Source organism: Schistocerca gregaria, chromosome 2, assembly GCF_023897955.1.
Source record: "Schistocerca gregaria isolate iqSchGreg1 chromosome 2, iqSchGreg1.2, whole genome shotgun sequence".
Lineage (NCBI taxonomy): Eukaryota > Metazoa > Arthropoda > Insecta > Orthoptera > Acrididae > Schistocerca > Schistocerca gregaria.
The window spans coordinates 808,141,209-808,157,221 of record NC_064921.1 but is presented as its reverse complement, the minus strand read 5'-3'; the positions used below and the strand labels follow the sequence as shown (position 1 = coordinate 808,157,221).

General features: G+C 38.3%; 1 protein-coding gene across 1 annotated transcript in view; it reads right to left on the bottom strand.

The window, feature by feature from the left end:
* Nucleotides 1-10,371, bottom strand: part of LOC126335104 (putative pyridoxal-dependent decarboxylase domain-containing protein 2) — a 103,638-nt gene extending 93,267 nt beyond the window's left edge. The window contains exons 1-3 of the mRNA XM_049998041.1: nucleotides 9,607-10,371; nucleotides 9,226-9,408; nucleotides 2,956-3,182 (exon numbers count right to left, since the gene is read on the bottom strand). Of these exons, the coding sequence (XP_049853998.1) occupies nucleotides 2,956-3,182; nucleotides 9,226-9,408; nucleotides 9,607-9,669 (473 nt within the window). The 5' untranslated portion in view covers nucleotides 9,670-10,371. The remainder of the gene's footprint in view (nucleotides 1-2,955; nucleotides 3,183-9,225; nucleotides 9,409-9,606) is intronic.
* Nucleotides 10,372-16,013: the final 5,642 nt, after the last annotated feature.

Genomic DNA, 16,013 nt, shown 5'->3' with positions numbered 1-16,013 from the left:
TAATTTTGTACAAATCGAAAATTAAAAAAAGTCTATAATCATAGGGGGTGAGAGGCCTTATATCGCTCTTGTCTAGAGCCTGTGTATTGGGAGAATGACTCGTGCGTGCACAGCGACAGATGGTCTGAAGCGGGTTCAGTCGAGTACTTAGTTCTAATTTTCATCCAACGGAGTACAGTAGCGGACAGAGACATTCAAGAAACAGGTCAAGAGAAAGTTTCTGTGAATTGTTCAGTTTATTTCTTGAAGGATTTTTTTGTTTATTTATGTTTGTACAGTTCTGTATATGGTTATAGTAGTGTGAATGATGCGTGAATGTGATATAAAGTAAATATGTTAATCATTGTTCTACTTATAAATGCTGTAGTAAGAGGAAGTTTTCAAACAGTGTGAATGCAGATGACTGAGAATTTTGTATCACAATGTGTTAAGTAAGTTTATGGTAAAAGGAAAGCTAATTCGAGTGCAAATGAAAATAGTTAATAACGTAAAATATAATACACATATAAAAATGTTAAACATTTATTTCAGGAAAAGTACACGTTGAAAGCGTGTTATTTGTTGATTGGTTAGTCCTGAAAAGCATGGACTAACGGGAGAGAATGATGTTTTTCTATTGGCCTTAAAGAAAACTGACCAATGAGAACAGAGTATTCTTGGTGCATCTTTTCTCTCGGAGATATAGAATGCTAACATGAGTCTTAAGTAGTCGGAGCCTAGATGATACGGTCAGGTGTAGTAGGAGTTCCGAAGGAAGTTATAGTTTGCAGGTTTTATTTGTGCTACGTTTTGAACGTTTTTTAATTGAAGGTATATTTATACCGGTGTGTTTCTTTTAGAAAGTACAAATTTTTTAAGTAATTTTGTGTATGAGAAAAGACAGTAAACCCACGTCATATATTCAGCAGATTGGTGAGCGAAAGCTTGAGTGCATTAGACACCGGTAAATATAATAGTGTAGCGAGCATTTTCATTTAAGAACAGTCTGCGTTTAGTAGCTGTTCAGATTTCGGGAAATAAGTTACCATAAACTTGCCAACACGAATGAAAGGATTTGTACATGGCTGTGTTAGGATTAGCATGGGCTTGGCAGTGAATGTGTAATTCTGAACTTCAGAATATACCATATTTCCACCTTTCATTCAAAATTAAGACCTTTTCCCGATTTTTAGAGTAGTTATGTCATATTCAGCCTGGTGTGAGTCGCAGTACGGTAAATTTCTGTTCAGCTTTCCTACCGGTGATCTGCTGTGACTAGTTCACGGGTAGGTGCTAGTAAAAAGGATGGAGGGAACTGTGCCGTCCCAAGCTCACTATAGTCGAAAGTAAATACGGAAGCTAAATACTTTTACAGTCACCTAATGGCAGAAACGTAATTGCAATTACAATTCAAATAAGAGAAACTTTTTGTATGAAATTTAACAAAGCAACACAATAATTTTGACAGAACACTGCATTGTCCAATAAAGAGTCGTCTCCTGAAGATAATTTCTTAATATTCTTCCTTTTTCTTCTGAGACATGGAATATAAAATGTTTATCAGAGAAGAGGCCCATAACCACAACTCAATACAATAAACAAAGATGATACTGCCATCAGAGTTCAAAGACTGCTGAAAGATGACATATAAATCTGTGCTGTGTAAGTGTTAAGTCTGAATATGATACATGAATCAAATTTGTAGTTTCAACCTACCCCCTGATGGTAATACCAGGGTTCAACACAATATTATGCTTCCTTAGTCACATTGAATCAACAAATGGACTATCCTGTTCATAATATTGTCATTATTCCATCCTGGATTATCCACTGCTTAACTTAATTTAACGATGCACAAGCAATCACTTATGTAGCAAACCAACTTAAGGTTTACAATCTGACATACATTTTCTTACCTTTTAAATGGACAAGCCCACTTGGTCAAACTGTAAAACAAGCTTCTTGTAAAATAGAATTTTGTTATATAGCTGAGTGATTGCACATTGTGAAATTTGAAAAACGGTGCAGACAACTTCCGTGGTGCTGCAAATCACATCCGCGTGTTCATGCAACAATGCTTATTTTACTGGTAACTGGTTTTCAACTGCTTAATGCATTAGTAGGTAACTGTCACAACCAAAGATACTGTCACTTGTGACAGACATATTATGAGTTATTAAAAATTAAAAATATGTATTTCATACAAGATTAAATGGTTACATTTTAAAGCTTATTTTACTGTCATTATCCAGTTCTGTCTTATACACATCACTTAAACTTAATTTAACAGAGGAGGGAAATGAATTACATTTCTTCATTTACAACTGCACTAACGTTCTGTGTCATGTGTTTATTTATTTCTGTGGAATAATATTGTCACAATGTGCAACAAATTGATGATTTTGCATCAGAAGATGCTTGACATAGATTAAAACTGTTTTTAGTAACCTATAGCTTCTCTCATTTTCTCATAACCCAATAGCTACAGATATGACCATGTAACCTACATACATCTTTTATTGCATGTTTTGTCAAGAAACAAGATTTAGGTTTAGCACGCTGCTGACAACAAGCTCGTTACAGATAGAGCAAACGCTCAGACTGGGAAGGAAATCTGCCACTTTCTCCACAAAGGAACACATCTTGGTCATAAGGAACAAACAGAAACCCTGTATCCAACTGATCAGCTAGCGATATGAACCACTGTCCACCCAAATTATGCAGAATGTTTACCACTGCATCAACTCACTTTGTCGCTATTTTTTGACTTTGTTTTCAAAGCTGCTATTTCATTTATATTAGTTATAAAAATAATTTTCCTTTGATGATGTGGGCTCATTTTTACGGGTGGTTTAGGCTACATAAGTTTTGTTCCTGCTTGTATGTAAAAATTAATTAGACAAATTTATATGAACAGCAAAATTAATTAGAAGAGTGAGTAACAGTAGGTCACATATAAAACATATGTATAAATACCTGAATATGTGACTCAGCCATCTCGTAACGTCTGATGTTATTTTAGTGACAAGTCTTTGAAGATGCTGTCTCTCCAGCCCTGATGCATATGCAGCAATACTTTGAGTCAGCACTGCTAGCCTCGAAATGGAATCCAGGGGAGGCAGAACTGCAACTGCTGGAGTGCTGACTCCCTCATCTTCTGCAACATCATCTCGATTTTTACCTTCCTCAAATACTATTAAATCCTGAAAAACAAGGGATATCCAGAATTAAAATCTCAACTGTCTGTACAGTGGCCAGATAATCTGCAATACAATCAAATTGCTCTTTTTGAAATCCTACACGCAACCTTTAGTTAGTTGTTTACCCACCAACATTACATTTGATAGCACATATCTGCTTTTTTTGCATTCTTCTGCAATGTAAAATCCAGGATGGACTGTAATAATATTATGAAAATGAATGCCACTCACCATATAGCGGAGATGCTGAGTCACAGAGAGGCACAACAAAGAGACACACACAATTAAAGCTTTCAGCCATTAAGGCCTTTGTCAACAACACACACACACACACACACACACACACACACACACACACACACAAGCAACTCACACACACGACTGCAGTCTCAGGCAATTGAAACTACACTGTGAGCAGCAGCACCAGTGCATGATGGGAGTGGAGACTGGGTGGGAGTAAGGAGGATGGTGAGGGTGGCGGATAGTGAAGTGCTGCAGGTTAGACGGAGGGCGGGGTTGGAGGGGTGGGACTGGGAGGAGGGGGAGGAGTGGGAAAGAAAAGAAATAAAGACACTGGATGTGATGGTGAAATGACAGCTGTGTAGTGCTGGAATGTGAACAAGGAACAGGCTGGTGTGTATCCATGTTTTACAGACAAAGCAATGCAGAAAATACTGAAGTTTTCAAGAAGAATATACTTTCAGGATTGTAATACTTTTCTATTTTTCCAGTCTTGACTGACAACATTGTTACATAAAAATACTGAATGATCCCATTCCGCAAATATAAGTGCACAACATCAATCGAAAAGACACACGTTTACAAATGAACTAATTTCTAATAAGATTAAGCAAAGCCACATATTTCCAGGAAGACACTAAAAAGTTGGGGCTCTATACTGTCATATTCTTAGTCTCATGCTTCATGAATAATTAATTCTGGGTAAGTTTCTATACAACTTAAAATATATATTGTTGGGCCTCTTTACAAGAAAGGTTACCTCGGAAACCAGTAAGTAGTAACTAGACTTTATGCTTGTTTGATTATCCACTATAATTTAAGAAAGTAATGAACTGGTCCATACCTGTACAAAATATGCACCGATGGACCAAAACAAAGCCCATCAAATGCTACCTGCTGGCATAGTGGCCACATGACATGATAAGGAAAATATACAAGGGAAGCAGACAGCAACAAGGAATCATTCTAGCAGCAAAATGGGCTTCAAATGAGTGACTTTGACAAACATCATTGACACTATAATTACATTATAGTATTATTCACTATACATTATAGTATCAATAACTGATATTTTCATTGTTACATTAGCCCATTTGAAAAACATCAGTTTGTTGGGATCAGCTGCGTGGGAACAAGCATTTCACAATCAGAAACAGCAAAGCTGGTCAGCTATTCTCTTGCTACTGTTGTGAGTAACTATAGAAAGTGGTCGATGGCTGGTGAACCATAAGAAAGCAACAAGGTATTGGGCAACGCCACCTCATCACAGAATGTGGAGGCTGCAGGCTTACCCCCTCCATAAAGCAGAATACAGTACGAGCTGTGGCAGATCTAATACAGTTCAGTGCTGGCACAGGCACAAATGTTTCTCAGCACGCCATTCAGTGCACACTGCTGATCACAGGGTTCTGTTGCAGGTGACCCCTACCTATTTCTGTGTCAACCCGACATTGTCAATCTCAACTGCAGTGGGCATGCAATCACTGAGATTGAACTGTGGACCAATGGAAATATGTCACCGTATCATATGAATCACATTTACTGCCACATCATGACAATGGTCATTTTAGGAAGAGGCAGGTGGCATGAGCAATATGACTACTTACTTTCTGAAGGGTCAGCTGTCAGTACAGTGGTCAAAAGCAAACAAAAGATAAAGAACAGTACTCTTAGCTACTAAAATCCTTAGATAGTGAAACTAAAATCCTTAGATAGTGACCACTGACTAACAGTCCTGAGTCTCATAGCCAGGATCGACTGAAGAGCACAACAGGTGAGTCCAATAAAAATTTGGAAACATGACAGACAAAGAAACAAGCCAAAAATATTTAAAAAATTAAGCCAACACTCTTGAAGCTGCAGCATTAGTTTGTGAAAGAACAAGCAACATTAAAAGATGGGGGGGGGGGGGGGGGGGGCAAACAACTTTGTGGAATGAGATAACTGGACAATAAAGAATAGGAAAAGTAGACTATTTTGGGTATGGTATAACAAAGGATACATGATATGACTACAGTATCAAGAAGAAGCAAAGACAAGAATCAAATTTTCGAAAATGATTTATACAAGATATGGTGCAAAAAGTGGCAACTGACTAAGTAATGAAAAGTGAGGGGGTCAAAAAATTTTAGTCACGAATCTAAAGGCTGTGAATTCAACTAATAACTTGTAATAATCAGATAGATAATGTTGTGGAGAAAGCAAACCAAAGACTGTGATTTATTGGCAAAACACTTAGAAAATGCAATAGGTCTACTAATGAGATGGTCTTCACCGTACTTGTCCGTACTCTTCTGGAGCAGGAAACAACTGCTAGAGTGACACACAACATGTGCTGTTCACTGTAAGGTTGGCATGCACCTGAGAGAGACAACTAAAGAGTTGTCATGAAAATTTAACTCAGTTGCAAATCCCAAAACTTTTAAATCATTGTAGTTATTTATTGTTTCTCTATTTCTCGGAGATGCTGGACACCTGCCTCTGTATATTTCACAAATTTCTGAATGGGATTATTTATTTCTATAGTCAAACATTACAGGAAAGATCTTGTAGAACATAAATACTTTAGAATTAACGGAGACCACTCACCAAAAGGCAGAAGCACCAAGTCGTCGATAAGCACAAACAAAAGGAGAAAATACAGCTGCACTATTGATGGCACACCTGGAGATATTTTCCCAAATGGTCTAGAGATGGCACATGGGACATGGCAGCAAGTTCACCGTTCCTGAATCACCAGCTGGTGCCCTTGACATGTGCAACGATGAAGAGCAAAATTTTGTTTATATCAAAGAACACTGTAAGATAAGTACCAACTAAATGCAGCAGTGCAGATGTTAAGATGCTGACCTCACATTCAAGAGGATGTCTGGCTATCCTTATTTTGGTTTTCCACAAGTTTCCCTTATCATTTCACACAAATGCCAGGATGATTCCTTCATTAAGGTCACAACTGACTACCTGTCCAATCTTCATGAAGCATGCTTGTTTGCTCTTCATGTCTGTATATTTTTAAGCTACTTATTTGTTCGATTCGGGGGAGGGGTCCAAACAGCGAGGTGATCAGTCTCGCTGGATTAGGGAAGGACGGGGTATAAAGTCGGCCGTGCCCTTTCAGAGGAACCATCCCGGCATTTGCCTGAAGAAATTTAGGGAAAATAAGGAAAACCTAAATAGGATGGATGGACAAGTTTGAATCATCATTGTGCTGAATGTGAGTCCAGTGTGCTAACCACAGTGTTGATAAGTATCACAATGACCCCAAGACAAAGAACCAATGGAAACGTGTCTTCACCACCAATAAAAACGGTGAAGAAAGCTTCATTGGGTAAGGCAGTGTGTGTGTTTTTTGGGGCTGCCATGATGTGGCATTTACAGATTGTGCTCAGGTGGGGCAAAAAGTCACAGGAGCATACTAAGTCTGAACGAGGTTACAGGAGTGTAAGACAATGTGTTGCATGGAGATACTTGAAGTGATGTTTTTGATCTACAATGATGCCCCTGCTCATTCTGCAGAGGACCTAGTCACGTATGCTGCTTGTTTGATCTGTCAAATTTTGCCTCACGTCCTTTACGCTCATGATACGGCACCCAATGACTTCTTCCACTTTCCTTAAAGAAGAAACTGCCAAGTGGTGGGCATTTCCAGAACAATGACTATGTGATTTTTAAGGTGGAATGTTTCCCGTACAGCCAAAAAGACAGATTACTACAACCAACCTCTCTACCAAACCACTCTACATTGTGAAAAATGTGCGCCATTGAAGAGCGAACATGTAGAAGAGGACTGACACCACTACCGATTTTCATGGTTGCACACTATTAAAACAGTATGGCCGCCCTAGGTATGTGCAATTAAAATTGAACAACTTAGGCCCCCACACAGAGCGACTCAAAGTAATGTTAATGATGGGAGCTGGAAACAGGTTGGCAGCAAATTGCTTCCTGTACAGTTAAACAGCACTCCGCAGAAGGCACAACTGCAGAGTGACTCCTCAGTGAATAGCTTGCAACTCTTTCCCAACCATTTGCCAGGGACTTGGCGTCCGCGTTTCCTGAGATCTGAGTTGCGGCATGTCCTTGAACACAGCTGTGTATTGGTTTAATTAGAAGAATGAGCAGGCTGTGAACATTAGCCGACACACAGTAAGTTACAAAGCCATTCCATTTTATACAACTACAAGTTTTCAGGCTATTGCAGGAGAGATGTGATTATAATATTAATGAGTTAGAGTTGGAATCAGTGAACTCATACAAATGCCTGGGTGTAACAGTTCGTAGGGATATGAAATGGAATGATCACATAAGTTCAATCATGGGTAAAACATTTGGTAGACTTACTTTATTGGTAGAATACTGGCGAAGTGCAATCAGTCTACAAAAGAGATTGCTTGCAAATCACTTATGCGACTCATCCTAGAACACTGCTCAGGTGTGTGGAACTCATACCAGATAGGACTAACAGGGGATATTGAATGTATATAGAGAAGGGCAGCATGAATGGTCACAGGTTTGTTTAATCCATGGTAGTGCGTCACAGAGATGCCGAAGGAACTGAAATGGCATACTCTTTAAGACAGAAGTAAACTATCCCGAGAAAGTCTATTAACAGAGGCATTCGAACAGTCATTCTTCCCGCACTGCATACGTGAGCCGAATGGGAGGAAGCCCTGATAACTAGTGCAGTGCGATGTACCCTCTGCCATGCACGTCACAGTGGTTTGCAGAGTATCAATGTAGTTGTGAGAAATGGAATATTACAAGTGTATTGTGTAAACATCTATTGTTTAAAATATAATTATCGGTACACCAATAGATGCAAATACACAAAAAATTGTATATCATATCAATTGTTTTCTTGTGTGTGTACAGCAGCCTTTGTCATTCTCTAAAATTACACTGTCAAGTGGTTATGAGCAGTGAAAATCCACAATGTGTAACTGCAATGGTGTTCACATACAAACGATTTAACGAGAACAGACCACCAGAATGAGATTTTCACTCTGTAGCGGAGTGTGCGCTGATATGAAACTTCCTGGCAGATTAAAACTGTGTGCCCGACCGAGACTCGAACTCGGGACCTTTGCCTTTCGCGGCAAGTGCTCTACCAACTGAGCTACCGAAGCACGACTCACGCCCGGTACAGACCACCATCACTGCATTTCTGTGTCTGTAAATCTCAAGACATTGGGTTTTCGAAACAAAAGCAGCACTATGTCAAGCCACAATAAACCACTGCAGTTTATATTTCTTTGGATATATGGATGAATACAGAATTTTATTCATTTCACTTGTGTGTGTAATAATAATAATACAGAATCATGCCTTCCTCTGAGCTTCAATCAGCCCTTAACATGCTGGGCGTAACCAAAAGATGTTGGAGAGAAACAAATACAGAGACAATGTACGTTGTAAAGGTGTATAAAGGAAACTCCAAAAATTTATAAATTCCACTGGTGTATTTATGACTCCAAGAATATTGGTACAACTAGCAATCAGTGTTCATAAAGATACTAGTACGCTGAACAACAAATACTGGAGGATTACTTTAATACAAAGTTTTGTTGAAGGAAGAGGTTGTCTGCAAGACCTGTAAATTATTATTTTGAAAATATGAGTAAAAGGGATGCAAGAGAGGTGCACCAACCTTCAACAAGATGGATTATTACCTGACATAATATTTCTTCGCAATTGTTACAATTACTTGCATGGAAAGAAACACTAATGTGTCGCTGGGAAGATAATGTACGTATTCGTGGCATCATTACAAGTACCTAACAATCAAAATGAAAGGTGTAGCGAGTACCTCCAAAATATTCATTATTTCATCCTTTGGCTTCCGTGGGAATGGTAAAAATCCATATGAATTTTCCCAGGCCTGTCCATTGCTTTCACTTCTTCCTTTTTCTGCTTTCTCCACAGCTTCCTCGAGGCGTTCAATAACCTGGGACGCCTGGAATTCAATATCTGTCAAAGCTTGTGTCGGTTCCTGAAATTAACATGATATTATTTTTACCAGAAGAGGAGACAATTGTGCCTAAGGTGACAACAGTAAATAAAAAGAATTCTTCCAAAGACTTAACATTTCTTGGTACATTATTTTATAAAACTGCGATGTTTACTGAGGCGATTGATGAATAGAGTTTTTATGTTTTTTATAAGATGTTACTCATTACGCGACAAATACCTCGAGATGCTTGTCACTGGCTTCCATTTCCGTTTTCCCAATGTTTACACCGGCATCAGCCATCGTGGCAATTACTTATCTTCATAGAAACACAAAACTCGAACGTCACAGTAAACAAATGAACACCAGTTCGCAACGTGCGGCATTATCATACGTCAGTACTTTATGCAGTAATCGATTATACGGTAACTCGACTGTAGCTTCGAGACTGCAATTTTTTAGATTAAAAAAAAAAAAAGAGGACGGCTAATCGATTTCCAAGCGAAAGCGCCACATCAAGCTGTTGACAAAACCTGACGAGCGGAGACCGCGATATGTGGTAAATACAGATTTTTTTCATATAGTGTAAGGATCCCCGTTTCCGACCTCGGGAGTTTGTCGTTAGATGGTAGCAATGTCAGATTCATACTTTATCACAAGGTCATTGACACCGACATGCGTGACACTGTCCATCGGACTGCTTTATTAGTGTATGGTCTGAAACTTTAGCGTGAAAAATTGCCTAGAGAGATAACATAATTCTTACGAGAAAGAGAGATACAATGTCATGTTCTTTTGTATTTAACTAAATACGCTTTTGGTGGTCTACGACAAACAATTTCTGTATGGCAGGATTATACAGTGAATATGCCTGCAACCATTTTTATCTAAATACCGGCATCTGTTTATTATATAAATATAAACGATATACTTTCACAGTGCCCTGTGAGATGGTAGATCTACTGCATGCAGGTGGCACCACACTACAGGCCATTCACACCGTCTGTCATGTCATGTCAAGCCATGCCATGATGTATTCACGCTATCACGTGACGTCACGACAATTGTCTTAGTTCAATACCGAAACTGTGAATGTGAGGTTATAATTTATGATCCACGTTAGAAAAAGTCGGAGCATAATATCGGAATTGGGAACAAACAACGAAAAAAATTATTAATGCTCAAATCAAACTTCATGACGTATGTTCTTGATCATTTTTGGATAGTAAAGTGCTGAAAAGGGAAACAAAATTTCAAAACTTTGACATTTATGTGCTAACGAAAATATATACATACAAACAATATTTATACAGGAATAGAGAGCCTTAAACATGATGTTTTTACTTATGTAACTAATAAGATCATAAACGATTGCCTTTTCCTCCCTTGTTAGTTCTGACTTTTTTCACTCAAAGCGTTATTATAAAAAATGCTTCATCAACTTATATTCTTCTTTATAAACGGTATGGGTGTGAGTTCTGTCCTGTTGTCGTAAAACGTAAATAATTTTTCGTTTTCATATATCTGGCCCCGCTTGTAGAAGAATATCCAATGGAAAATAATATCCAAATCGCTTTGGAACATTTGTAGTTTACCAGGAAAACAAATCACAATTATCAAAGAAGAAGCAAAAGAAGAAACAAAAGCATAAAATACACTACTATAACATGTGTGCGAGAGCGTAAAAATAGGTTAACTTCCGATGTTAACAGACGAAACCTTTGTCGTAAAGTTCTTCCCAAGAAACACTGACGTGATACCACGGTCCGTTGACGGCCAGTGTGAATATCACGATCTGAAATGCATTGAGGAATATTCTGACTTGAAGTGACGTGACGTGATGGCGAGTAGTAGTACCAATACATACGTGTACCTCCTGATTTCAGGCTAATGCATTACACATAATTAATAGCAAAAAAGGAAACGCTGTTTTTAATTATATGGTTATCTACTACTTGTAAAGAAACCAGACAACAGTTATAAAGAGTTGAGGAACATGGAAGGGAGTCAGCAGATAAGAAGGGAGTGAGACAGGGATTTAGTCTACTTCCAATGTTGCTGAACCTGTACACTGAGCAAGCAGAAAAGAAAGCCAAGGATAAATTTGGAAAGAGAATTAAGGTTTAGGAAGAAGAAACTTCGCACTTTGCTGATGGTGTTGGGATTTTGTCAGAGACAACAAGAGACTTACAAGAGTAATTGAATGGAGTGTGTAGTGCACAAAAAGAAATTATAATATGAATATCATCAAAACTAAAACGAGGGTAATGGAAGGTAGGTCTAGTCGAATTAAATTCAATAATGCTGATTGAATTACGTTAGGAAATGAGACACTAGAGGTAGTAGTTGAGCTGTGATTTTGGGTCAGAAAAGTAACTCTTGAGGTCCAAAGTAGAGATGATATGAAATGCAGACTGGCAATATCAAGAAAAGCGTATCTGGAAAATGGAAGTGTGTTAGCTTCAAATGTAAATTTAAATCTTTGGAAGTCTTTTCTGAACGAATTTATACAGAGTGTAGCCTTGTACAGAAGTGACAGAAGGATGATACACTTTACAGCAAAGCGGAGAATAGAAGCTTTCTTTTGAAATGTAGAGCTGCAGGAAAATGCTGAGGATTAGAGAGGAAGATTGTATAACTAATGAAGAGGTGCTAAATGCAATTGAGAAGATAAGAAATATATGGCACAATGTCGCTGAAAGAACTGCAACTTTTATGGTCAAATATTTTGAAACAAATGTTGTTTGGCTCTGTCTCTGCTTTGTGGTATGGGATGTTCACAACCCTACCAACAAATTTTTCATGAGCTATGGATCAAATTAAACAATGTTAGGTTGAATATAAGTGCAATAGTCTAAATGATGTTCTGAACTCTAAACTTTTAAGTTCAATAATAATAGTTTATTACTCTTCCACACACTGAATGCAGATATGATAAATCTCAACAGTGACATTAAGTGGATTTAAATAGCTTGAGACCCAATACAGTTGACATCAAATTCAGTACATTATTAAAACACAGCATGCACTAACAGGTCAACGTTGTTTAAATTTTGGATCGACACAAAATACGCAAGTCGAATAGTCACATGATAGAATGATTCCATGTGTCAATTAGCGCTGAAATAAGCAGAGTTGCTACCAAAGAGACTGAGTTACAGTTCGACACAGTATAAGATCACTCTAAGCCGAAACCTGCTTAACATGTGAAAGATGCGAGTTCTACAGTGCGTCTGGTAGAATGAATCAGAGTTCTGACCACTGCGGAGAATTCTAAGTCTCCATTGAGTTACTGCATGGAATAGTATCATGACCATTATCACAAAAAAAGTCTATGATGATCCAAAAACGTGCGACTCGATCACTGCCGAGACCATCATTGGTACTGCCTCTTCAATTCCATTCCAGCACATATGAAAGAGTATGATTCCCACAGCCAACCTACTGTGGAAATCCCAATCACCTATGTCACTTAACAAGTCTGAGAAATCACCAGCCTTACATATAATACATTTTCATACAAAAATTCAACCTCAAAACTGGACATGTCGTCAGAATCACATCAGAAATCCGAATAAAACGACATTTTATATCTGATTCTGTGTCTAGTAATTTTCCCACAAATCACAGTTGAATAAATGTATATTTTAATTGCCATGATCAATTTCAGTCTTTGCTCTCCATGTCTTAAATAATTAGTGTACACCCACATATAAGGCAGCTTATCCATACAGGAAATGACTTGCTCATTTCACTACTGCAATCTGAATACACGTGTCTCTAACCATATTTAAATTATGGACAAAAATATGAAAATATTGAATAATTAATTATAATTGACAGTTAAACTTAACAATTTTTATAATGTAAACATTGTAAATGATGCACGTGTATATTCAAAACACTTAGTGCAGTGATGATCATGTACTTGCTTTGGTTTATTAATCAAGCTGACTTCATTAAGTGTCCAGTTAAATTGCCTTTCACTGGTTAATTATGTATGCAATCAAATATGTATGTAGCTCAGTCGATGAATGTCAATGAGAGTTATAAACTGATAGTTGATCTCTTTTGTGGATATAAAACTGCAATTGCTATTAATTATTTATTGTATATCTGCTACAGAGATCTACTTGACTCTGTATCCAATCATACACATCATAATATGTCTATATATCTATTTCTCCTCTTTAAAGTGGTGCTTTGTGTTAGTACTATGGTTTGCACAGCATGTGCAAAAAGACATACTGTCCTATAATATTGTTGGGCAGACATGGCGTCATCTCTCGATAACATGTGGAATTTGAAAAAATTGGTATGGCAGAGAAAGGAGTTGAGATGTTAGTGTTATAGTATGATCAAAATTGAAGTGAAATGACATGAACTGAAGAGTGGTATATTGTTTAGTGAAGTATTTATTGTTCAATTAGTGATAAATTTTTCTGTGTTACTGTATTGAAAAAGAGAGTTACAAAAATAAGAAATGCTTTTCCTTTGGTGTGGAAGTACTGCGTGGTTATAATTAAATTAACAGTGTTCTGAGAGCTGCAATGGACTGTATACATCGCATGCTGCTGAAACATCACAGGTATTTTAATTAATCAGTATACTCCTGTAGTATGCTGAAAAAATAATAGTTCCACTTTCTGTCAACAGGTAAAACTATTGCACTGCAAGCAATCAGAATGCAGTGTGGGTGCAATAAAGGAACAATCAAGACACGACGATTCTGGCATGTTCATTATGATATGGTCACAAGCTAGATCATGTGTTCAATATGGTCTTCAGCCTCAGCAGTGTGATGCAAGTAGTGGGACAAAGCTGTTTCTGATGCAATTTTGATATCAAATTAGTATTAAATTAAATATGAAAATAAATGAAATTGCTCAAATAATTAGCACTGATGATGTCATGGGTTTTTCCCAGCTGCCACATGTCCCTTCCCCCCCATTCCCCTTCCCCTCCACCCCTACCCCTGAAAATGGCGGGAAACTCAAATATATTGGGGGCAATACCAAATTTTGGGTGTTCACCTAGAGATTCGAAAACCAACTGACCTAGTTCATAACACCACCACCAGATGGCGCTGCTGGGCATCCCCCAATCCCTTTCTCTCCTCTCCCTTCCCTTCCCATCCTCCACCTGAAAACTGGTGAGAAAAAACTCAGTCTGTGAAGGGCTGCTGGATAGGATGGATGTAAGTCTTTATTATTTTGTACACAGTGCAGAATACTGTGTATTTAAACAATTCGGGTTGCCGCTGGTTGAACACTAGACAATACCTCTACCTAGTTTCAGCAATAACTGCTAGAGGCAGAGTGGATATTTTAGCTATTAGTCAGCATTCGAGAGTTGCTGCAGCCAGTCTATCCAATAGCCTAAAAAGGGATAGAAGGGTAGTAATCACAATGGGACAGAATGCTATCACTGGACTACAGGGGAGTAGCCTCCTGCCGACCTACAAGTGAATACTAGCTGAATATGGAGTGGATATTTTCGCTATTAGTCTAACACTAGCGAGAGTTGCTCCAGCCAGTCTTGCCAATAGCTCTCTATGGGAAGGATGGATAACAATGACATGACATCAAGCTATCACTGAAGTACAAGGAAGTAGCCTCCTGCCAATCTACAAGAGAAAAGCTGCTGTTGGGAGGAACATAAGGATGGGTGATAATAACATTAGATTAGCAACCCACTTGTCCCACTGCACCAGGAACATCCTTCCCCCTGTATACAGTACTCTTGTAGCAACATCGATTGGGAATTACACACACTTATACCTATTTACAACTCTCAAGTCGTATCCCAGCCAACAGAAACATGGGAAATGTATTGTACGATATTTTTATGACTTTAGTGTTCATTAACTTACCTGAACGTGTCTCAAGACTAAAAAGACCAGTCACCTCCAGTCTAGTTCAGCACTATCTACCAAGTGTCTTGTGTACCTGAAGATCCGGCCAGCTGGGAAACTGTGGCTGGTGACAGACCTCTTAAGCCTCTACTTCTGACAGCCCTTATTGCTGTCCGTGGCACAGTGGGTGTGACGTGGACTAACTCCAGCTCCACTCCTGTCACAGACTCCTCCGTTCACAAAATCCGAAATGGGGATGTTCTTTACTCATACACCTCTAATTTCTAGTGTGAAATTCAAATTGCTCCCTTTCATGCGGGTTATTTTCGAAGATAGAAGAAATCGCACCATAGATGCGTTTTCACATTGCTAAAGTATCGTTACTTGTTGTGAAAATCCTGTACAACACTGTGGCACAGGCTCTATTACCTCTAAGTATTTTCTCATCAGGTAGAAAAATATCTGCTCTTATCTGCCACGTCCTGCATCGCAAGGACTAGAAAATTAACTCGGTTTTGGTTTATGACGGAGTGCTAAGAGCATCCTCTACCTCTGTCTCAAGATGCCTCCTCACTTTCGATATCTCTTAAAGTAAACAAATGTCTCATCACATACAAATTCTCTCAAGGCAACAGCACAGAGAAGTTGTATATATCACGTTTATGCTATGAATCACTTTATAAATTCTATAATATAGCTGATTTTACTATGATGATCATCTCCTCTTGTGTGGGTGGGAGACTCAAACACTGTTGAAAGAACTCGCCACAGTGAAAAAACTTCTGATTGCTAC